General features: G+C 44.2%; 1 protein-coding gene across 3 annotated transcripts in view; it reads left to right on the top strand.

Moving 5' to 3' along the window:
• HCN2 (hyperpolarization activated cyclic nucleotide gated potassium and sodium channel 2) overlaps positions 1-25,291 on the top strand; it is a 219,051-nt gene that overhangs the window by 177,101 nt on the left and 16,659 nt on the right. For 2 of the 3 annotated variants that reach the window (XM_068234059.1, XM_068234057.1), the window contains exons 4-7: positions 3,159-3,377; positions 6,221-6,367; positions 10,547-10,787; positions 14,457-14,621. In XM_068234059.1, coding sequence (XP_068090160.1) covers positions 3,159-3,377; positions 6,221-6,367; positions 10,547-10,787; positions 14,457-14,621 — 772 coding nt within the window. The remainder of the gene's footprint in view (positions 1-3,158; positions 3,378-6,220; positions 6,368-10,546; positions 10,788-14,456; positions 14,622-25,291) is intronic. The other variant, XM_068234058.1, reaches the window with a different exon arrangement.

The raw sequence follows: 25,291 nt of genomic DNA, 5'->3' as shown, positions 1-25,291 counted from the left end.
ATGAATCTACAGAACAATACAACAATGCTGGTATTTTTAACAGAGGTGCAGACTGCCGAAACTGTCTTGAGCTTTTGATTCCTGTGAAAAAAATGTTGCTGCTTTTATTATATGACTTTGTAAAGGAAACCGGAGGTGTGCAGTATATAGAAATCGCCATTGGTGACTTTGCTCCCTGTCTTTTCAAAGGTTACCCAAATAGAGGGATATGAAAGGTTTCATTTCTGACTTCCTTTTAAAAGCCTTTGCTGATTGCCTGTCTGTTGTGCTGATACTCTGATTTTTTTATACTATCTGAACCACTAAACCAAAACAAGTAGTGAATCTGGGTCATATGCTTCAGTCTCACTCCACTAGCTGCATTCTTGTTCCAGGCATTACAATGGCACTATTTGCATCCAAAAGATCAGAATAGCTGTAAAGCCCAATCTACACGATACAATTTAGTGAAAGGTATACCTTCTTCCTAAAAACCGTTTGCATAAAGCACCATCTACACAATATGATTCTTTGTGCGATTCGATTACGATTCTATTTACGATCCTATTAAATCTGACATGTCCGAATCGAATCCCGATCAGACATGTCGGATTTAATAGGATCGTAAATAGAATCGTAATCGAATCGCACAAAGAATCGTATTGTGTAGATGGTGCTTTATGCAACTGGTGTATAGGAAGAAGGTATACCTTTCACTAAACAAAACGTTTTAAGTAAACCACATAACAAATACATAGCGATCTGTGGTGACATTGTAGAATCCTCTCAAAGGGATAAAACTCTTGTTTGCTTTCTGCAACTAATGAACTGATAAGAAATGACCTCTGTGACTGAGGCCCCCTGCACACTGCAAATCCGATTTGCGATTCCGATTTTCCCTGGTTGCTATCAACACAAGAAGAAAAACATAGCATGCAGTATCAATTATAAATCACAAATCGTAATTGCATGTAAAATCGCGTAAAAATCGGCGTGTAGTGTACAAGAGCACTAAAGGCTGGTACTAACGCTAGGCTGTACTCAGCAGAGGCAACCAGTCAGGCTGTCTCAGCCAAGATTCTAGCATTACAGTGACGCTGGTGTATTCCGAGCTCCACCAAGGTCTCTTTATGATCCAGCATGTCAAATCTTAAAACTGAGGCCAGTCCATTGTTCCCTTCCTTCCTTAACCCACGGAAATTGCTCCATGTTACCTAGCACTGTCATTCCTCCTCCCCCTCCATAGAGATAGAGCAGGTTGCTCAGATGTTGCCTAACCATGCATCTGTACAGCATTGGGGCTCCAAAGTGTGACTCACAGGATTGAGTTACACAGGCATGATGGACTCACCCACGCATGCAAAAGACAAAACACAACAGCAGGAATTGGCTATGGCATAGACCTAAATGTGCAAACAGAATGCAATAAACATGTCAATTTCTTTACGATGCTGGCAGTGTCATGTTTTTAAAGTATGCTTTAAAGTGGAATTGACCATGCATTGTTTGCTTGTGCAACTCCCTCCTGATAGTGTATTCTGCTAAATGGGGGGAGGGGAAGATGAGCGAACAGTAGGCATTGAGGGATAGTGATTTGACCAAATGGATCACTACTGCGGAGGACATCTGTGCACACATACCAGATTATCCATAGGCAAAACGATTGCTCCTGCTTGTTTCAGATGGAAATCGTAAGTGTATACTTAGCTTTAAAGAGAAGTCAGTGATGTTCCTCTCTTCAGGTTTCCCTCAGGTGTATTACTGTGGTTACCACACACCTCAGCTCCACTTATCAGAAAATCTGCTCTTTGGAAAATCTTGGTTTCGGCAGCTGTGCGCTGCTCCTGGCACATTTGCAGGTGAGAACATTACTGTGAGTCCTGTTAGTGGTCAACAGAATTTCCATAGGCAAGTTATGTAGATACATGCAGCCTAGTAGTGCTCTGATGTAGACGTGTATCAGGAGGGTTGCATGTCTGGTGATAAATCAGGATTTTCAGAAGAGCAGATCTTGTGATGGTTGCAGCAGATGTTAGTGTAAATTCCAGCATTGCATTTACAATCATGGGACACTTTCTAGGGTTCACCTTGAATCCGTTACCATGGGATATTTATCCTAACATCTAATGCAAGCTTGTTGGCTTATTTTTATGGGGTTTTTAATGGTGGTTTCCTAAATGTGATATTTTTCAGTGTTGTAGACTGCCATTTGACCTCGTGTATAGTCCTTGAAAGTGCCATTATGTTTTAACTTGGCAGTAGCGCAGAAGGACGGTGCCAGTCAGCCGCAAACTGGCACATGAGAACCCACGGAGGGCCAGGATAGAGGGATCAGTGTCTTGGTGTGTGTGTCAGCTAAAATTGCATGGCTCAGCACAGGAATAATAATAGATTTCTCTCTCTTCTTCTCTGCCCCTCTCCACTTCTTCTCCTTGTTGCGCCCTTGTTGTGATTTCTTTACATGCTATGTTTCCAACTCCATTTTATTGCCATTTCCTTCCCTCTTGTTTGTCATTCCTGTGTCCTTTACAGCCATCTCCTGACCTACAGGTCTAATGGTTTCTCCTTCAGTGTTGGGTTTCTCCCTGCATCATATGCTGTTTCTGTCTACATGAAATATTGCTATTGTTGTACTGTCCGCATTCATAGCAGGGTCAAGTCTCTGCTTCCCCGCTTGCACAGTCTGTCTGCATCATGCTCCCTGCTTTCTCTCAGTCTCTTCTTTCAGCCCAAGTGATGTCCCTCCGTTCTGCTACTTGGGGTAATGTGTGTCCGAAGCAGTCTCTGTAGTTGGGTCTCTTGGTTTGTATGTATAAATACGGTCATGTGGGGACACAGCTGAGAGACGCTAATAAGTAATGCATGTGTATGGGACACAGTGTTTGCACATGTTTGTGGGTGCACCTTATTGATGCTCGCTCCTACATGGTTGCAGCATGCCTCTTTACATGGATATTTGAATACATGAGGCCCATGTTTTTCACACTATACATACATTTACACATCTGTGGCATGCTTCATCCATGCCACGTCAGCACGGGCACGAAGGAAATGAGCTATGCACTTTCCCTCTGATGAAACTAAGGTGACTTCTTGTACAGATGCCCATTTTACTCTTGGTTAGATGGGCAGCACTGATATATAGGAAACTAATACTTGTGTTTTTGTGTTCCTCACAGAATGACTCGTGGAGTGAGTTGTACTCCTTTGCCTTGTTTAAGGCTATGAGCCACATGCTGTGCATTGGTTATGGGCGGCAGGCCCCAGAAAGTATGTCTGATATCTGGCTGACAATGCTGAGCATGATAGTGGGTGCTACATGCTATGCCATGTTCATTGGACATGCCACAGCTCTAATCCAATCATTGGACTCATCCCGCAGGCAGTACCAAGAAAAGGTAAGATCACTTACCTCCTGCACTTTCTGTTGTGCCTCCTATTCTTATATCTTAAAATTCAAGTAAACCAAGTCGCTCAGCCAGTAGGATACCATGGCCCTTATTCAATTCACTTTTTCTCCTAAGTTCTCTCCTAGGTAATATTTTCACACCGTATTAATAAAATGCCTTTTAAGCCACCAGCAAGCAACAAAATACTCACAATTGTGTTGACAATTTTTTTCACCTAATTTTTGGTACTTTTTCAGTTGCAGAGTGCTGAAACGTTATTTTGAACAGAAGATAACAAATTATCTTCTAGGAGAAAACTTGAATTGCATGTGGCCCCATGCCTGCTGCCATGGTTGTTAGTTTTTAGTAAGTAGGTGTGTCTGCAGACTGAGTGAGGATGAGCGGTATGGGCAGTATGGGCAGGTAGTTGGAGGTTGCTGGGGAGGACATGAGGATCTATAAATAGGTGCAGCAAGTGAAAGGGCAACAATACCTGTGCAAATCAGTCTTGTTCCTGTCCATGAGGTCTCGATACATTTTCATGTTTAATCTTCATATGTTTTCATGTTTAGTCTTGCCAGTGTAAAAGCTTATGTTGACTACAAAGCTTGAATAGCATTTGATGTGGTCATATAACACAGAGGTTCAAAATGTGTGGTACGCGTACCCCAGGGGGTACTTCTGATGGTTCCAGGGGGTATTCGGGCTTGACATACTTAACCAAGAATAACAAATTTAGAGTTTTAGAAAATGATCAATCTTATTTAAACAACACCAAATTAGTGTTTTAGCTAAATAAAAGCAATAGTAAATGCTTGGAAATTGTTTAGAACAATTATCACGTACTACGATTAAATATATATTTGTCAAGGGGTACTTGTGATAATACATACTATTCTAGGGGTACTTGGTGAGTACAGGGTTTTAAAAGGGGTACATACCAATAAAATGTTGAGAAAAACTGGTATAACACCTCAAACACTACCAACATTTCATGCAAACATTTTGCAACCACAGGCAAAAAAAAAAATGCCAAAAAGCTTGAAACTGGCAAACCAACTACCAGCTAAACATTTGCTCTGGACCACCAGATCCCTCTAATGTGCAAGATGCTGAAATGAGATAGTAGAAGGGTTAGAGGCTTTTCCCCCCCTGAACCGCAGCTAATTTTCAGTCTATTGCCAATTCTCTGAAGGGTGTTGTCTGCTATAAAAGAATAAGCAAAGAAGAAAATGAAGCAACAAATAATTATGCCCCTTCTTTTGTGTGTCTGAGAGGGATGTCCGTTCTGGCTGTTTACTTTCCTGAAGGCTTTACCAAAACTCTCCTTGCCATGTCCTCACGTCACCAGTCTGGATCAGATCTCCTGATGGGGGAAATATTTCCCCAAGAATTATTTCTCCCAAAATAGAATTTTTAACATCAGGAAGATAAAAAGTATTTAAGTGCAATATGGAATTGGTGGCTATTGCTTTACTAAGACCAGATGAGAGGACTCCATCACCAGTTGTATGTCACAAAGACAAAGAAAGACCAAGACAATCACTTATATAGCGCTTTTCTCCTGGTGGACTCAAAGCGCCAGAGCTGCAGCCAACTAGGACGCGCTCCATAGGCAGTAGCAGTGTTAGGGAGACTTGCCTAAGGTCTCCTGCTGAATAGGTGCTGGCTTACTGAACAGGCAGAGCCGAGAATCGAACCCTGGTCTCCCATGTCAGAGCCCTTAACCATTACACTATCCAGCCACTACACACTCCACAAGAACCTGCTGCTGGCCTAGCATCTGTGCATTCTCCAAAATAATGTAAAGCAATGTTTCTGCGGATCACCTGCTAGCCCAAAGATGATGTGATGCAACTCAAAATGGAGTTTCTTCATCTATTGCCAAGTGGTCTTTCCTTATAAGTGTCATGCTTTTGTGCGGCGAGTCTTGGTGTGCAGAAGGCTGTTTTAGCCAACCAAATTATCATGTGTATGGGAAACATATGGCATTGCTGTGAAACATGTCAGCACTGCAAATCAAGCAAGTTGATGAGAAAGAGGAAGATTACATTCTGGATTATTGTATATAGTACTGTATATATCATCAAAGGGTAATAGGAGGATATCCAACTTTCTTTATCTGGCTTATCTTTTACAGCCTAAATTTCAACTTTAAAGTGGGATGAAACACCATATTAATTGTAAAATTAAAAGTCATCCAATAAAACATTACTCATGTAGCTTGCTTATCCTGTTCTCTTTAGTGCTCACTGACAGATTTAGGAGAAATGGGATATGTAAAAAAGAAAATAATGTTTCTGCTGGTGGCCATCCTTACTGTTTCTTTGTGATGTCAAATGTGACATCACTTCTGCACTTAACTTTTTTTTTAATTTCCCCCCTACTACCTGCTACCACAGCTTACTGTCCCTTCCACAGCAAACATCGCCTGGGCAACAGGCTTACATCAATGTGTAAACTCTTCAAAGGGAAAGGGAGGGGGATTCAATTAACTTATGATCATAGTATCCTTATCTTATCCTACATAGGAAGCCTTCTGTTATTTGCATGCTGAGATAAGCTTGTTATTGTAGCTAAAAAAATAAAAAAACTTCCTAAAATCCTGCTGGCACTGCACTGTTCTTGCAGTTAGGCAAGGGCACCCAGACCAAGTGGAAAGAGATCAATATTGGGGAACATATAGGGATCTGTTTGAGAAAAAAACATTTTTAAATATAATTTGGGGGGAATTCAGTCTTTTTTGGTATTTTTTTTGGATGCTACAACACCCATTATGTTTTTCAGAAAAGCAATTTTCAAATCTGTGTAGTGTTTCTTGTTTATGTCTTACGTGGCTCTTTTCTTTGCAGTACAAGCAAGTTGAGCAGTACATGTCCTTCCATAAGCTGCCTGCTGATTTCCGACAGAGGATTCATGATTATTATGAGCATCGCTATCAGGGGAAGATGTTTGATGAAGACAGCATTCTGGAAGAGCTGAATGAGCCCTTGAGAGAGGTATGGTTGAGAAGGGTATAGCTAGTAAATTGTGCACAGGCATGCCAGCACGTATAGAGAATGCAGCAACCTAAATGTGGGAACTCCTGGCGAAGTTTAACAGTTCTTTTGAAGTTTTCTTTTCTTCAGTCAGGAAGGTAGTTACGCTGCATTACTGATTTTGTTCCTTCAAGACAATATAAAGGAGCAGCAGAGCCCCGTTGTTTACGCCGCTTGTGCATATAACTTGTGAGCCTCAAGTCTCTTATCCTGCAACATTAAAGGAGTACTCCATAAAGTTTCACTGGAATGGCCATTGAGTAGGAATAACATTTGCAATGTATACTTTTTAATTTTTACGCTGCCATCCTTATTATAGTTTAAAATGATCCTCTCCTCCCACTGCACAGCTCTCACTGACACTTTACACCTGTGACCTATGCAGCTTTGTGTTTCCCCACTGGGCACATTCTGCCACAGGCAGAAAACCATCAGCAGGAAATAGAACAAACATTCAAGGTTTGTTTTAGTACAAAAGGTGGTGATTTCCCTCGTATCTAGGTAGAATGCAGAGGTCAGGTGGGCATAAGGACCAGCCTCTTTGCCCCAGATTCACACGTACAGAGGTGAGTGTGAGTAAAATGATCACACTCTTATCTTCAGCGTGTTAATATGGGGACATTTATTACGGAAGGCTGTGACTTAGTACCTGGTTGAAAGAAAATCTTTAGGATGTTTTAAATAAACATATTACTAGCTCATTATTGTAATTGCTATTTCGATTCAGTTTTTTTCCTTTGCTAATATGCGTTGAAAGATTTTGGAGAACCATGATTTCCGCTTCTGAAAAACACTGTAAAGTTATGTTCCTTGTAGATTTTCTTTGACTGGTAATTCCCATTTATTTAATCTGAAAATGTCACTAATATCGCTGCCCTCGCTCTCGCCCAATGGATTTTTATTACTGTGGGAACATAAAAGTAGTTTTTGCAGTGTATTGCTGGTCATTAGTCACCTCTCCATTGGAACAATGCATACTGCTCTTTGAGATTAACAGTGTTTGTGTACCACTCTACTCACTAAATTGCCTCCCGAAGTATAAAGGTAGCCATACACTGGTCGATTTGCCATCAGATTCAACCAACAGATAGATCCTTCTCTGATCGAATCTGATCAGAGAGGGATCGTATGGCTGCCTTTACTGCAGATTGTGAATCTATTTCAGCCTGAAACCATTCACAATAGGTGGTGGTGGTGGTGCTGCCGCCGCTCCATCCACTCCCCCCCGCATACATTACCTGCTCCGGCAGGCGCAACTCCCCCGGTCTCCGCTGTCTTCTTTTCCGCTCTGGTCTGGTCTCCGGGTCCGGCAGGCTTCACTTCTTCCTGTCTGGGGGAAGTTTAAACAGTAGAGCACCCTCAACTGCTTAAATTTCCTGCCGGAACAAGAAGAAGTGAAGCCTGCCGGACCCGGAGACCAGCGCGGAGAAGAAGACAGCGGAGACCTGGGGAGTTGCGCCGGCGGAGTAGGTAATGTATTGCATCGGTCGTCGGGCACTCGAACACCGCTAGCGACGCGCTCCCTATCCGCGGGCTATCGTCGGTAATTTCCCGCACGGAGCGATCAACGGGACCGATCTATTTCGTAACGAAATAGATTGAAATTTAGCGTTAACGATTTGACAGCAGATTCGATCCCAGTGATTGAATCTGCTGTCAATCAGCGGGGAATCGGCCTAGTGTATGGCCAGCTTAAAAGTTTTAAGCATGTACCAAGTCTAATCCTGGAGTGAGGCAAATGTTTTTTACCTTTGCCGCCTCCTGTTGTGTTAAGACTGATTTGCTGCTTTCTGCAGACATCCTTTTGAGTTGAAAGCAAACCTAAACTGAAAAAAACTATGAAGATGGAAAAAAATATCTATAGTCCTACTCCTAAATAGAATGCTCCAAGAATTCCACACTTTTTTTTTGTTTAAAAACTAAAAATGTAAGCTTGATTTTTTTTTATTATTCTCTCAGCTGAATTGCAACCTTTTAGTGGTTTAGGGCTCCGATCTTGAACTATTGACTATTTTTTTTATATATTATATATTTTCTAGTTGCTTATTAGATGGCTGAACCCAGGAAGTGGCAAAGACATTTGGATGAAGAAATTGTAGTGCAAATTACACTTTCATCTTTAATAATTATACACTGCTCAAAAAAATAAAGGGAACACAAAAATAAGGTACCCTAGATCTGAATTAATGATATATTCTTATTAAATACTTTGTTCTTTACATAGGTTTCAATTCACTAAGATCATGCTGGAGATAATAAGGCAAGATTAGCCATCACTGCCTTAGGCCCCGTTCAGATCACAAATGCGGATGGCCATGCATGCGGAATGCAACGCATACGAACGCACGCCATCCACGTTTGTGTGCGTTGCGTGTCTGATCCCATCACTGAAAAGTGAATAGGACAGCCGCGCATTTTTACAAAATCTGCGTGCAGCATGCGTTCCCGGACTGCACAGGTCCAGAACGCATGCATTGTGAACATCAGACAGTGCACTCTATGCACTGTCTGATGTCGTGCGTGTCGGCCTCCTGCACGCGTTTCCAAAACGCGTCTGGAAACGCGTGCAGTCTGAACAGGCCCTTAGTCTAATACTTACCAGGGCTGTAGATTTGGTACAAAAATCATCCGACTCCCGACTCCTAAGTTTATGAAACCTCTGACTCCAGGTACCCAAAATTGCTCTGACTCCTCGACTCCAACTCTGACTCCACAGCCCTGTGCAGAACCACTCCTTTATTTGGAATGTCTTGCTAATTGCCTATAATTTCCACCTGTTGTCTATTCCATTTGCACATCAGCATGTGAAATTGATTGTCAATCAGGGTTGCTACCTAAGTGAACAGTTTGATTTCACAGAAGTTATAATCAAAAACTTAATGAGCGCTCAATAACTTTGTATCAAAAGACACAAAAAATGGCAAAACACAAATGGCAAACAAAAGATGCCTCTTTTGAAGCAGCAGACCAGCTGCGATCGCGTTAGGCAGGTTTCCTTCTCCCGGCTTCCAGCTTGTTGTGGTAAGGCCATGCTTTTCATGTAACATGCACTGTATGTATGATTTTGCACATTGCAACTAGTTGTAGTTGCTCTGCACGGTGATTGTGTGTGTGGGGCTTGTGTGCATGAGCAGATCCAGCGTTTTGTGTTGGGACTGGACATGCACGTGATCTCTACACACACACATATTTGTTTGTGTTTTGACTCAATAATTTTCTTTTTGCAGGGCGAGGTTTTCTCATATTTTAATATCCCTTGTGTGAGGTTTTGCATTTTTCTAGGACTATGGACATATGAATTGTCCCTTATGTTTTTTGCACAGCATTCATTCATATAGCATTTGCCTACTTTGCACCAGGCACTTTATACTATAGCACTTACACATGTAGCATATGCTTACTTTGCACTAGGCACCTTATACTATAGCACTTTATACTAGGCATTTTTTGTGGCCTTCCCTGTACGTTGCTTGATTATTATGAATTTATTGCATTGTTGTTTATGAGCTGGAATATCAATTACTGTTGATTTGAATCAGGAGATTTTAATTGTTTTTAATTGTTTTACTTGGATTGAGAAATAAAGTTGTTCATATCTTTACACCATATATATGTGTAGAGCTGTCTTTTGATATGTATATTAAGTGTGGACACATATTGGCATCTTTTCTTTAGAATACTGATTTCACAGAAGTGTGATTGACTTGGCGTTGCATTGTGTTAAGTGTTCCCATTATTATTTTGAGCAGTGTATATTGTCACAAAATATAAATAAACGATGAAAATGAATAATAAAGGGTAAACTCCCTGAAACCTGCATGTCAGGATCGTCTGTAGTTCAGTCAAGGCAAAATTATTGCTGAACAGTCATGTGACAAGCAGAGCAAGGAGAAAAGAAGTTAACCCGAAAGATGCAAGTTAAATTACACAGAAAAAATACCTTACCTTAGGTGGCAGATAAAAAGCAAGTGGCTGTTACTTTTCTGGATGACTATTGTATTTCACAAGGATCACTTTAAAGCAGGTGATTTAATTGTGTTTAAAAATGGTAACATTCACTTTTTCCTCCATGTTTTTGTGTGTCTTCCCTGTTTGTTCTTCCATGTTTACCCCATTGTGGTTACCCATATCTGTGCTTAGGAAATAGTGAACTTTAACTGCCGGAAGCTGGTGGCATCAATGCCGCTGTTTGCCAACGCTGATCCCTGCTTTGTGACTGCAATGCTGACCAAACTAAAGTTTGAGGTTTTCCAGCCAACGGATTATATTATTCGAGAGGGAACCATCGGTAAGAAGATGTACTTTATCCAGCATGGCGTGGTGAGCGTACTTACCAAGGGCAACAAGGAGGTGAAGCTCTCAGATGGCTCTTACTTTGGTGGTAAGTTCATAGTGTAGAGAAAATGGCAAATAACAGGCTATAGATATCTTTCTTACCTTAAAGGGAGGGTCCACGGAGTTGGTTAAAAAAATAAACATACTAATCCACTTACCTGGGCCTTCCTCCAGCCCGTGGCAGGCAGGACGTGCCCTCGACGCCGCTCCGGAGACTCCCGGTCTTCTCCGGTGGCTCACCCGACCTGGCCTGGCCAGCTTCCAGGTCGGCTCTTGTGCGCTCCAACCTGCGTCTCACGGGGTCGCGCTGACGTCATCGGACGTCCTACGGACTGTTTCACCATAAAATACTGCAATAGTTCTGCGCATGCGCAGTACAGTCCGTAGGACATCCGATGACGTCAGCGCGACCGCGTGCGACGCAGGTTGGAGCGCACAAGAGCCCGACCTGGAAGCTGGCCTGGCCAGGTCGGGTGAGCCACCGGAGAAGACCGGGAGCCTCCGGAGCGGCGTCGAGGGCACGTCCTGCCTGCCACGGGCTGGAGGAAGCCCCAGGTAAGTGGATTAGTATTTTTATTTTTTTTAACTAACTCCGTGAACCCTCCCTTTAATATCAGCAGCTGCTGCTGAGAGATTTTATTTAGAATTTTTTTATTGTATGGAAATTATAAACACTGCCCTCTCTGAACTGAAATCTCCACTTTTCTTCTTGACCCCTCCCCTTTTTAAGGGAACCTAAATAGAGAGCAATGCTGAAGCTGCCGCTGGAATTCTCTTGTAAACAATGTCAGTTTTGTCATGGTAAACTGAAAAGTATACCTGAGATGAAGTAGCAGCATTTATACTTACCGGGGCGTCCTCCAGCCTCATGTATTCTGTGGGCTCCTTTCTTCTTCCTCAGTAATGAGGCCCAGTTGCGTCAGTTGGGCTGCGCAACTGGGCCCTATTACCGGGGATGATTCTAGAGGAACTGAGCCGCCTGGAAGGACAGCAAGGGAGCCCACAGAGTATATAAGAGCTGGAAGCATACATAGGGTTTAAGCGCAATTGCCTTAAAACCGCTTCTGCAATGTTGCTCTATGTGCGTGGTCTCACATGAGCGATGAGCTTTCTTTCCAATTGCAAACGTCACTCCTGCACCATTTCCTTGAGTGTTTGTGCTGTAACCTCCCTGGCGTTTTGATTATGTGCAGCCGCACGGCTACGCATGTTTTTTTAAACTAGCTACATGATACTTCCCACCCTTCCGATTCCCACCCACCCTTCCAATCGCCGCCGGCGCCTATGCCCGTCAGGAAATCCCGTTCTGAACGGGATTTCCTTCAGGGCTTACCCCGTTACCATGGCGACAAACGGAATGACGTCATCGACGTCATAGGGAGTCCCGATCCACCCTTCAGCGCTGCCTGGCACTGATTGGCCAGGCTGCGCACGGGGTCTGCGGGGGGGGCGGGTCCCTCTTTCGCGTCGGGTAGCGGCGATCGCAGCAAACACGCATGTTTAAAAAAAATAAAAATATTCAAACCAGCCCAGCAGGGCCTGAGCGGTGACCTCCGGCGTCTCTGCACGCTAGGGAGGTTAATACAAAGTATAGGGAAACCGCAAAGCGATTTGCCCAGCGCTTTCCTGAATAAATATATTGTTTTTGTTCAGTTCCAGGTCAAGGAGTTCACTTCCTGAGTGTCTTCACAAGGAAAAAGAAAAATTACCTGACAAGTGCTTAGAAAAGCGCTTTTCTAAGCAAAAATCGCTCTGAAAGCGCTTAAAAAAATCATTCAGCGCTTGCGATTTATAATGTGAACAAGGCCTCACAGTATGAGGCAGAGCATCAGCACATAAGTCAGGCAACTGGCATTGTTTATTAGTGAATAAAGATGGCAGCCTCCATATTTCTCTCACTTCAGATTTCTTGTAATATTTTTAGTGATTACTTGGCTTGTGACTTTCCCCTGAACTACAGCGGACAGTATGTTTATGTATAGCCTACATAGTACAAGCTGATGGCATCACCCACATTTGCAAAAAAAAAAAAATCACAATCCTGAAAATGTACTCAATCTAACTTGCCTAGGCATTCTCTACCGTAACCATTCACTAACCTTTAACAACCAACAACTGCTGATGTTGGTGGGTGTTTTTATTTTGTTACCTACTGTGCCCTCTGCTCTCCCACCTTAAGAGTGTACAAGGTAAGCCTTCTCTTCCTGTGTTATGTTTCTGAGGTTTTATCTACACCCCTTAATATATGTTACAGCACTGATGAGCATGATAAATTTCTTGCAGAGGGATCTAATATGACTACTGTGTTCAAATTTAGTTTTACACGTAGTTACCAGAATGATAAATGCTCTACCATTTTAATTTGTTTAAAGCCCAACTAAACCCAAAATTGAAGTTGTTACATTTTGAAAGCATACGTGTATTTGGGATAAATTATTACTTTTTTCACTCCGTTTTAAAATTGAAATATTAGTTTTATAACTTTGCTTGTCTGAGGATGTACACCAGTCCATACAGATGCCCTGGCTGGCTTTCCTGTTCAGAATGTGGGGTTCTGAAATTTCACTTCCTGTGAACTTCAAATCTACAGGAAACTGTCCTAGCATAGCCTATTTCTAGTGCCTAAACCTGAACATGGATGAGGTTGGGCAGAAAACTGTGCGGATAAAGAAATAAATATACAAATGTATTTTTATGTTTTTCTCTATTGGCGTAGAGTCGTGAGGGCGCTTTCCACTCCCTGCCACTGTCCCAGGGCCACCATTGGGGAAGTAGAATAAGGACAGCCGTAAGAATGTACAACTTCTTTCCTCCCATCTTGTCTTTAGCCCCCAACCCCTCCTGTGCTCCCCCCTATAGTGCAGCAGACTCGTTTACAGTAGACACTTCAGGCTCCAGCTACTAGCGCTTCTGTCTGGCTTCTGCAGGGCCGTCTGCTCTGTGATCCAAGAATCCGGAATAGAGAACGAGCAGCACTGCAGACAGATGAGACCTTTAGCGGAAGGAACTTGGAGGAGGGGGTTTATTTATAACCCTGCCCATTGCACATAGAGTGGAGTACATCAGGGGGACCACCACCAGGAAATACTGTGGGGGAAATGGGACCACTGGAACACCACCAGGGAAAACTGTAGGGGTGATCACTAGACCACCATGGAATACTGGGTGGGACCACTAGACTACTAGGAAATACTGTGGGTGAACCGATAGACTATAAAGGAATATTGGGGGGGGGGGGGGGGGCAGTCCATTAGACTACCAGGGAGATGGAGGGGCACTAGACCACCAGGGAGTACTGTGGGGAATGGGGAGGGGAAGCACTTAGAAAAATCTGCCTCTGGTGCTGGAGAACCTTGTCCCGCCTCTGGTCACTGCCTCCGAGCCACTTCTTACCTCCGCCTTCACTGTGATTTCTGTAGTACTGATGGCAACTGTAGTATGACCTCTTCCTACAACCTGATTAATATTACAATTTTTGGGTTTAATTGGACTTCATTCTACCCCATAACTGGGGAAGAGCTGTGTGTGAAATGAAATGCTTCCTATCTAATGCAGTCAAGCAATGTACTTCTGACACACATTGGTGATTGTGTTCATTAGCATGAAAGAAGGTACAGTAAGGATGCATGTGTGGTGTAGGAGTGAAATTCAGTTATGCATGACACAGAGTAAAGGTAACAGAGTTCCACAATTGTTAGTTGTATTTTCCTGACAGAGATCTGCTTACTGACACGTGGACGTCGGACAGCCAGCGTGCGTGCCGACACATACTGCCGACTCTACTCCCTGTCTGTGGATAACTTCAACGAGGTGCTGGAGGAGTACCCCATGATGCGGCGTGCATTTGAGACTGTCGCCATAGACCGACTCGATAGAATAGGTGAGATGTCAAGAGTATCATTTTTGTACAGCCATACTGCTGTTCTCTCCCTGGCTTAACACCCCCCACAAAAAATAAAAATAAAAAAAAAAGTAGAGCAGTTGCTCAAAGCAGACAAAATCCTTTTATTGCTGAATTAATGGCTAAACTCTGGCTGGTTCTGGGCTGCTGCTCAGTTCTTATCTGCCTTTGTAAATCAGTCCCAGGAATACAGCAGCTTATCTTTGGTTTATTCAACAATTATTATTTTATTTATAGCTAAAGTCCTGATTTCTCAGGAAAGAATGTTTAAGCTTTTGTGATTTAATTTCTTAGCATGTGTGTCTATATCTAACAGTCTGCAAATGTAAGACATTGTGCAGCCTCTCTTTTGAATCATTGTGCAATGGTGCTTACATATCATGAACTAGTGGTATAAAGTGTTTCTTTTAAAGCACACCCAAACCAAACTTTTTTTTTAGTTCAAAATATTTAGTTGCACCACTCTGACACATACAAAGATAAATAAACACTCCTTCAAGCCTATGAGCATTTCAGTGCATGCTTTTCACCCTTCTCTTTTCATAACTAGGGTTATACAGATGGCAGCCATTAGCAATTCCTCCATTGCTGGACACCACCTACTCCACCAGTTTGCCGGATTTTTTCCCGGCAATTTGAAAGGAAGGGACGGGTTTCTCCAATAAATGTAAAATATTTTATATTTGTCATCATGCAGCTGAAAAAAGGCTGCTATGTATTATTATAATTTAGAAAATAGATTTTATTTCTGAAATCTTGTATTTTTAATTTGGGTCCACTTTAAGTAGGAACACTCCACCTGTGGCGTGCCTTAGGTGAGCAGCTCCTAGCCACACTGCGCCCAATCATTAACGCGACCCCTAAATCAAATTTCAACAGTACCTGATGGTGGAAAATGCCATTGCTCTTCATACAGGTGTGACTGGTGGGAGCTACTGCTTCGGTCATCCAATTTGTGACTATTCCAAATAAAGTTTTATTAGTGTTCTTGCTAAGAATCTCAAAACTGGAGGCAAGGCTGTATATTCTAGAACCTTGCCACCTCCGCATTAAAGGTTATGGTGAGTCCCAGTGTTTGGTTGGACATCCTGTCCAGGAAGCCTAGCCCCATCCATACCATACATGTCTTGCATTGGCCTTGCCAGTCCCTCTGGTGACATTACCTCGCCATCAATGCAGAAGTAAGACAGGTGTAAGGTGGGGAGGGAAGGAAGGTTTTTTTTGAGAGGGGAGACGTTTACTATTAGAGTCCGTAGTCTCCTCTGACTTTGAGACTTGCCTGGTCTCAGCAGAGCCCACTAGTGAGTGAAACCAGCACTGCTGGGGTAGCATAATATGGATTTAATACCGAAGCTTTTAAAAGTGACACTCTGTTCTATTGTGACAGTTAGTTGCAAATCCTGCATTTTGATTAGAATTGGCACTTTCTAAAATGGTTGACCCAAGTTAGCGAGTCACTGAGTAAAAAAAGCCAGGATCAGGAAGCAGTCCTTGAGTTTGTATGTTTGCAAAATTAATTTAGTTGTTCCAATTTCTTAGCATGCAATCCTTAAAGGACTGAACTGAGAGGGATCTGGTGGCTGCCATATTTATTTCTTTTTAACCACTTGAGGACCACAGTCTTTCTACCCCTTAAGGACCAGACACTTTTTTTCCCATTCAGACCACTGCAGCTTTAACGGTTTATTGCTCCGTCATACAACCTACCACCCAAATGAATTTTACCTCCTTTTCTTGTCTCTAATACAGTTTTCTTTTGGTGCTATTTGATTGCTGCTGCGATTTTTAGTTTTTATTATATTCATCAAAAAAGACATGAATTTTGTCAAAAAAATGATTTATTTTTTTTTACTTTCTGTGCTGACATTTTTCAAATAAAGTAAAATTTCTGTATACATTTTTGTCCAAATTTATTGTGCTACATGTCTCTGATAAAAAAAAACCATTCAGTGTATATTTATTGGTTTGGGTAAAAGTTATAGTGTTTACAAACTATGGTGCCAAAAGTGAGTTTTCCCATTTTGAAGCATCTCTGACTTTTCTGAACACCTGTCAGGTTTCATGAGGTGCTAAAATTCCATGATAATATAAATACCCCCCGAATGACCCCATTTTGGAAAGAAGACATTACAAAGTATTCACTAAGAGGCATGGTGAGTTCCTAGAAGATTTTATTTTTTGTCACAAGTTAGCGGAAAATTACCCTTTGAAACAAAAATAAAACAAAAAAAAAAGTTTCCATTTCTGCTAACTTGTGACAAAAAAAATGAAATCTGCCACGGACTCACCATGCCCCTCTCTGAATACTTTGGGGTGTCTACTTTCCAAAATGGGGTCATTTGTGGGGTGTGTTTACTGTCCTGGCATTTTGGGGGGTGCTAAACTGTAAGCACCCCTGTAAAGCCTAAAGGTGCTCATAGGACGTTGAGCCCGTTACAGCACCTAGGCTGCAAAAAGGGGTCACACATGTGGTATCGCCGTACTAAGGAGAAGTAGTATAATGTGTTTTGGGGTGTATTTTTTTACATATACCTATGCTGGGTGGGAGAAAGAACTCTGTAAATGACAATTTTTTAACACACAATTGTCCATTTACAGAGATATTTCTCCCACCCAGCATGGGTATGTGTAAAAATACACCCTAAAACACATTATACTACTTCTCCAGAGTACGGCGATACCACATGTGTGACACTTTTTTTGCAGCCTAGGTGCGCTAAGGGGCCCAACGTCCAATGAGTACCTTTAGGATTTCACAGGTCATTTTGAGGCATTTGGTTTCTAGACTACTCACGCTTTAGGGCCCCTAAAATGCCAGGGCAGTATAGGAACGCCACAAGTGACCCCATTTTAGAAAGAAGACACCCCAAGGTATTCCGTTAGGTGTATGGTGAGTTCATAGAAGATTTTATTTTTTGTCACAAGTTAGCGGAAACTGATTTTTTTTTTTTAACAAAGTGTCATTTTACACTAACTTGTGACAAAAAATAAAATCTTCTATGAACTCACCATACTCCTAACGGAATACCTTGGGGAGTCTTCTTTCTAAAATGTGGTCACTTGGGGTTCCTATAATGCCCTGGCATTTTAGGGGCCTAAAACGTGAGGAGTAGTCTGGAAACCAAATGCCTCAAAATGACTGTTCAGGGGTATAAGCATCTGCAAGTTTTGATGACAGATGGTGTATGAGGGGCCGAATTTTGTGGAACCGGTCATAAGCAGGGTGGCCTCTTAGATGACAGGTTGTATTGGCATTGAAGTGCAGGAAGCGCAGGATGTTCTCAAATCATGACCTGGGCATGGCAGCAGAGAACATGGGCATGTGATGTATTAGGTGTGTAGACCAATAAGACCGCAATACATTCTTTTTGACTAGACCCATGTTAGGAGAAGGCCCCCAAAAATGTTACGTTCGGAAACTTGGAGTGGTTTCTACCGAAAAGGCTGGGCATGGTAGCTTCTTGGATTGGCGGTTGCGTATTGTGTGGCATAACGGTTGGTCTCAGCCACAATTAAATCGTAGAAACCAGCAGTGATCAGAAAGAAAAAATTCTGTCACTGCGGTGGGGCGGGTGAGGGTTTGGCCGGGTAATCAGAAGCCAGCAGGGGGGCAGATTAGGGCCTGATCTGATGGATAGGAGTGCGAGGGGGTGACAGGAGGTGATTGATGGGTGTCTCAGGTGGTGATTAGAGGGGACAACAGATGTAAATAATGCACTGGAGAGGTGTTCAGGCAGGATCTGAGGGTGTGGGCGGGTGTTTAGGTGCCCACAGGGGGCAGTTTAGGGTCTGATCTGATGGGTAGCAGTAACAGGGGGTGATTGATAGGTGATCAGGGTGTGATTAGAGGGGAGAATAGATGCAAGCAATGCACTGGCGAGGTGATCAGGGCTGGGGTCTGAGGGTGTGGGCGGGTGATTGGGTGCCCAAGGGGCAGATAGGGGTCTGAGCTGATGGTTAGCAGTGACAGGGGGTGATTGATGGGTGTTCAGTGGGTGTTTAGAGGGAAGTACAGATGTAAACAATGCACTTTGGAGGTGATCTGAGGGTGGGTCTGCGGGCGATCTAATGGTGTGGGTGGGTGATCATTTGATCAAGGGGCAGGTTAGGGTCTGATCTGATGGGTGGCAGTGACAGGTGGTGACTGGGTGATTGATGGGTGATTGACAGGTGATTACAGGGGAGGATAGATGTATACAGTACACGGGGGGGGGGGGGGTCTGGGGAGGATCTGAGAATGTGGAGGGTAATCAGGAGCCCCCAGAGGGCAGTTTAGGACCTAATGTAAAAAATAGCGCTGATAGTGACAGGGAGTGATTGATGGGTGATTAGGGGGGTGATTGGGTGCAAACAGGGGTCTGAGGGGTGTTGTGGGTGATCAGAGGGCAGGATCAGTGTGCTTTGGTGCGTACTGGGGGGGGCTGCAACCTGCCCTGGTGGTCCCTCGATCACTGGGACCACCAGGGCAGGAGGCAGCCTGTATAATACGCTTTGTATACATTACAAAGCGTATTATACGCTTCCTATGCGGCGATCGAGGGGTTAACAACCCACCAGCGCTTGATAAGCCTGCGCCCCTCTTGACCTTGGATGAGGGTTGCCAGAAGTCCTATTACATCATGGATACATGTTCATCTGTGTTGCACAGACTAGGTATTTGGGAACTAACACTTTCAGGAATTGCGGCTATAGCGGCACACAGTGAGTAACTCCAGTGCCGTCAGAAGACGGAGCTAAAGTTACTTATAAAACACTATAATTCGGCCTCCAGCAATATTTCATTCCCCACTATCCATGGCGCCCTGGAGGGGGAATTGTATTTAATGTCACCGGGAACTTGTGCAGAAGCAGGATAAGCCATACCGGCTGTATCCTGCACCCAAGTCTCCCGGTGGCGATTCCTCTCGTATGCGTTTGGGAAGGGGGTGAAGTTCAGGTAGGGTAAGATTTATACAGCCTGTCCATTGTAAGGTTGCTGTAATAACGGTAAATGATGTAGTAGAGTAGAAGCAATGATATTTTTGTGAAACAGAATTAGAGGTATTTTGTAGTGCAGGCTGTACATATGCTAATAGCAGATAGATTATAAGCAGAGCATGTACATGGTAATATGTATAAAAAACAGTGGCAGTACTTAACCTTGCATTTTTGTGGCATGCAGAGGGCTAATGTAGGGGTTAATGTTGCCTCTCTGTACCCCTCTCAAGTGACCATATACAGTAGAATCTCAATATAGTAAACTTCTGGCCATAGTAAACAGACCCTAGGTCCCAGCAAATGCGTCTGTATAAATATACAATGTATGACCATTTCTGATATAGTAATCTACTTGGCCAGGTCTTGCATTTTATATTTAGCTGCTCTAGCAAGCATAACCTTTCTCCTGCTTGGCAATTTGCACCCCATTTGGGTAGCGAGCACAGCCAGTGATCCCAGGTGCAAACGCTGGTGATATAAGAGCATGCTAGTGTTCAGAATTAGCTCAAAACTGACATCTAGTGGTATGTCTTTATCATTTAAATTAGATTAACCACTTCACCCCAAGGAGGTTTTTACCCTAACGGACAACAGCGAGTTTCACCTTTCAGTGCTCATCCCTTTCATTTGCCAATAGCTTAATCACTACTAATCACAATTAAATGATCTATAGCTTGTTTTTTTCACCACCAATAGGGCTTTTGGGGTTGATATTGGTTTTCAATAATTACTTTTTCTATGCATTTTACACAAGGAAAAAATGAAAAAATACACAATTACTCCAATCTCATCCCCTATATGTTTAATATAAACACTGCTACTGTACTATTTTAATTATGTCCCTAGTACAAAGTATGGTGACAATATAGTATTTGGAAACGTAGGTGTATTTTTTTTGGGGGGGGGGGGGGGGTTTACTATTTTCACGTGCACAGGAATGCACGTGCGGGAGCCGCGTGCACAGCAGCAGCAGCGCATGACGTTTTAAAACGTCCTGGAGCCATTAAGAGGCTCCAGCAGGACGTTTTTAATACGTCTGCATGTCACTAAGTGGTTAATATATCACCACTGATACACTCATTCGCAGAAAAGATTTCTTTTATAGAATGAATCTACACGGAGCAGAATCGTGACAGAGGGAAAAAGATTGCACTAAACATTCCAAGAGGTATTTTTGTATGGGTTAGGCCTCTTGCACACTGCACGCGATTCCGATTCAGATTCCGCTTTTTAATCAGTTTTTACATCAGATTCAGATTCTGATTTGCAGTTTGCTCCTTGCACACTGCAAATCGGAATCTGAATCGGATGTAAAAACTGATTAAAAAGCGGAATCTGAATCGGAATCGCGTGCAGTGTGCAAGAGGCCTTAGTCTCATGTACCTCCTTGTACACACTGGCCTCAATTCACTAAGCAGTTTAGACTAGTCTACTGATGGGTTTGGTCAGTTGCATCAAAGAGGAATTCACGATTACCAAATGTTTTAGAACCGTTTTTAGACCTGGTCTAAACCATTTGGTAATTAGGTCGGTAAAGCAGGGAAAATTTATCAAAAGATGCAATTCACAAATGAGTAGCTATGACTGACATCCTTCTCCTTTCATGAGCTCTTCTCTGCATACAATTAAACTCCTGCATAATGAATTCAAAAGGTTCCATCCTCACATCTAAGGCACACCAAAACCGCTAGCAGATCCTCAAAACGCTAGAGGTCTTTGAAGCAGATTTCGGAGCGATTCTAGGCATGTTTAGAGAGGTTTTCTAAACCTGCCCAGCGTTTTTGGAGCTTTTTTTGTGTAGCAGATTACAAATATTGGTACAGTAAAAGCTGTTAGTGAACAGCTACTGTTACAAAAAAAAGCCTGGAAAACCGCTGTGATCTAGCGGTTTTCAGAGCTGTTTGAGCTTTTCCTATACTTGCATTGAGGCAGAAACGCTTCTGCAAACCGCTAAAGTGCTGCAGGACCCACGTTTGCGGTTTGCTAAAAACCTCAAACTGCTGGTGTGCACCATCCCATTGAGATACATTAGCCAAGCGGTTTCACAGGCGGAAGCTGTTTGCGAAACGCTTCAAAAACCGCTTGGTGTGCACCAGGCCTTAAGGTGCATACACACGTCAGATTTTTCCAAACGAACAGTCGTTTGGACGTTTGAATGTCAAATTGGGCGTGTGTACGGTCGGTCGTTCATCTGATAAGACTGGTTTTGACGGATCTTATCAGGTGAACGACTGACCGTACACACGCCCGATTTGACGTCCAAACGACCAGTTGTTTGGAAAAATCCAATGTGTGTTTGCACCTTAAAATACCTCACAGCATTACTTTACCGACAGAAATTAGCTGGTCTAATCTCTGTCAGAAAAAAGTGGGCGTGGTTACTTGTTTGCCTTTGTGAATTGTGTAATTACTGAATGTTAGACCAGGTCTAAAAACAGGTCTTATGCTGGGCATACACGACTCGATTTTGCCGCTCAATTCTTCCGTTTGATCGTTTTGCCACTCGATTCCGCAGTCAATTATCTTATCTTCTGCTTGTTTTTCTTATCTTTTTCCATTCACTGCCATCCTGAATAAAGCGGCGAAACGATCGGGCGGGAGATCAGACATGTCGTAAATTATCTATCAAGCCATCTTAACCTCCTTGCCGGTTTTCCCGACCTGAGCTTGGGGTAGAAAAAAGAAGCTGTTAGCGGTGATTCCGAGCTCAGGTCGGGGTAGGGAGTGCACCGCTTTACCTGAAGTTTGTGGAGGGGACTCCAGCCTCTCTCCCCGGCAGTGTGGGGTCTTTCCCTGGCTGCCGGGATCTCCATGTCCCCGCTATTCTTCTGGGGACCCGGCGGTCAATCGGAGCGGCGGGTGGCGGCGTGACGTCATCGGGGCGGGGCTAATATTTAAACCGAACTTCTCTATAGAGAAATCTAGAGAAGTTTGTTTATATGAATATTAGCGCCATCTTGTGGTCAAAGAGAAAACTGCAGCGCAGGAGCCCAGGAAGGTAAATTTTTTATTCTGCTACAGATCTCCCTGCCAGAATGATTTTTTCAGGTTTTAGGGTCTGAAAGAGTGGAAAAAAAATTGCACCTCTTTTTAGACCCTAAAATCTGGAAAGAATCAGAACGGCAAGGAGGTTAATGGCTCAAAAATGAGCAGTGTATGCCCAGCATAAAACATTACACCAAAACAGACTAAAAACCAGCAGTAGACTAGTTTTAAACTGCTTAGTGAACTGAGGCCACTGCCTTTGAAAGGATGAATTTAATAGCATGCACAAGGGAAAGCATAGACTTTTTTATTGTTACGAAGAGCAATAAAAGTGGGCACAAATATTGCCTTAAAGAGACTCTGAAGTCTCATAACATGCCTCTTTTAACGCTCCTGGCGGTTTGCAAAAAAAATCGCCAGGGGGCAGCAAATCTTTTTTTTTTTTAATTTTTTTTTTTTTTTTTTCATGTAGCGAGACAAAGTCTCGCTACATGATAGCCGCTGCTCAGCGGCATCCCCCCAGCCCCTCCGATCGCCGCCGGCGATCGGAGATCCGGAGATCCCGTTCAAAGAACGGGATCTCCTGGAGGGCTTCCCCCGTCGCCATGGCGACGGGCGGGATAACGTCACCGACGTCATCGGCGTCGTGACGTCAGAGGGGACTCCGATCTGCCCCATAGCGCTGCCTGGCACTGATTGGCCAGGCAGCGCACGGGGTCTGGGGGGGGGGGGCGGCCGCGGCGAGAGGAATTGCGGCGGATCGGCGGGTAGCGGCGGCGATCGGGCACTGCACGCAGCTAGCAAAGTGCTAGCTGCGTGCAGCAAAAAAAAAATTATGCAAATCGGCCCAGCGGGGCCTGAGCGGTGCCTTCCGGCGGCATAGCCCGAACTCAGTTCGGGCTTACCGCCAGGAAGGTTAATGTAACAGTTACCTTCAGCAGTATCGCCCTAACTAAAATGCTGCATTCCGTGGCAGATCACTGGTTTTAACTTCTAGCCGACCGCGTCACGCCGATGGGCGTGGACACGGCGGCAGCCCCAGGAGCGCCTAACGTCGATTGGCGTAAAGTCGCAGGGCTCTGTTTTGCAGGAGATCGCGCGCACCTCCTGTTTGGTGGGCAAAGCTGAGCTCCGCCTTCAGTCTCCAAACAGCGATCGCCGTGTATTTACATGTACATCGCTGCGATCAGCAGCAGTGCTGTACTGGGGACAGCTGTATGACACGGCTGTCCCCCTGGGGGACAAGAGAGCGATCGGCTCTCATAGGCAGAAGCCTATGACAGCCGATCGCCAGGATTGGGCGACTGGGGGGGAGGAAGGGGTTTTAGTAGAAAAAAAATGACAATGTTTATTATAAAAATAATAAAGTAAATATTTGTAAAAAAATAATAAAAATAAACACTGTGGGGGGGATCAGACCCAAGTAGCAGAGAGCTCTGTTGGGGGGGGGGGGGGGGGGGGGGGGGAATCACTTGTGTGCTGTGTTGTGCGGCCTTGCAGCTTTGCCTTAAAGCTGCAGTGGCCAATTAAGTAAAAAATAGCCTGGTCACTAGGGGGGGGGGGTTAACACCATGGTCCTCAAGAGGTTGAACACCTCAAATCCCTGTGGGAAAATGAGGGGAGCGCTTCCTTATAGAGGCAGAGCTTTGGGCCGTAGCTCTGCCTCCATGGGTGTCAATCCCCGCTGATCGACGCCTCTCCCTGCCCCTCTGTCTTCTTTCACTGAGAGGGGCGGGAAGAAGTGGAGGCCGCGGGGATTGACGTGAATGGAGGCAGAGCTGCAGCTCAAAGCTCTGCCTCCCTGGGCAGCAAAATCCACAATCCAAGTCGTGGATTTTTGCCCCGATATTTGGGGGGTTTAAAACCAGCGATCTGCCGCTGGGATGCAGCGTTTTAGTTAGGGCGATACTGCTGAAGTTAACGGTTACATAAAAAGTGGCATTTTATGAGACTTCAGAGTCTCTTTAACTACTTAGCGACCGCCCCATGCCATTCGGTGTGGTCGCGGCGGCAGCCGAAGGACCGCCTAACGCCAATTGGCGTCAATTCCTGGGGCTCAATTTGCATGAGATCGCGTGCACATCTCATGCTCGGAGGGCCATGTGACACGGCTGTCCCCCTGGGGGACAAGAGAGCGATCGGCTCTCATAGGCAGAAGCCTATGACAACCGATCGCGCGATTGGCCAGCTGGGGGGAGGGAGGGGATTTGTTAGGGGAAAAAAAGGAAGAGTTAGTAAAAAAAAATAAAGACGCAACATAAATACTTATTAAAACCTAAGTAAACACAAAGGTGGGGGGGGGGGGGCGATCAGACCCCACCAACAGAGAGCTCTGTTGGTGGGGAGAAAAGGGGGGGGGGGGAAATCACTCATGTGCCGAGTTGTACGGAGCCTGCAGCTGTGCCTTAACCTCCTGGGCGATAATCCCGAGTTGAGCTTGGGGTATGTCGCGCAGGAGGATTTCTCAGGCCCTGGTGGGCCGATTTGCATAATTTTTTTTTTGTTACACGCAGCTAGCACTAGCTAGCTGCGCGTAACTTCCGATCGCCGCCGATCCGCCGCTACCCGCCGTGCCGCGCAGCCCCCCCCTCCCCCCCAGACCCCTTGCGCAGCCTGGCCAATCAGTGCCAGGCAGCACTGAGGGGTGGATCGGGACTCCCTCTGACGTCGGTGACGTCATCCCGCCC

Source organism: Hyperolius riggenbachi, chromosome 1 (genome assembly GCF_040937935.1).
Source record: "Hyperolius riggenbachi isolate aHypRig1 chromosome 1, aHypRig1.pri, whole genome shotgun sequence".
NCBI lineage: Eukaryota > Metazoa > Chordata > Amphibia > Anura > Hyperoliidae > Hyperolius > Hyperolius riggenbachi.
This window is presented reverse-complemented; position numbering and strand designations above follow the sequence as displayed.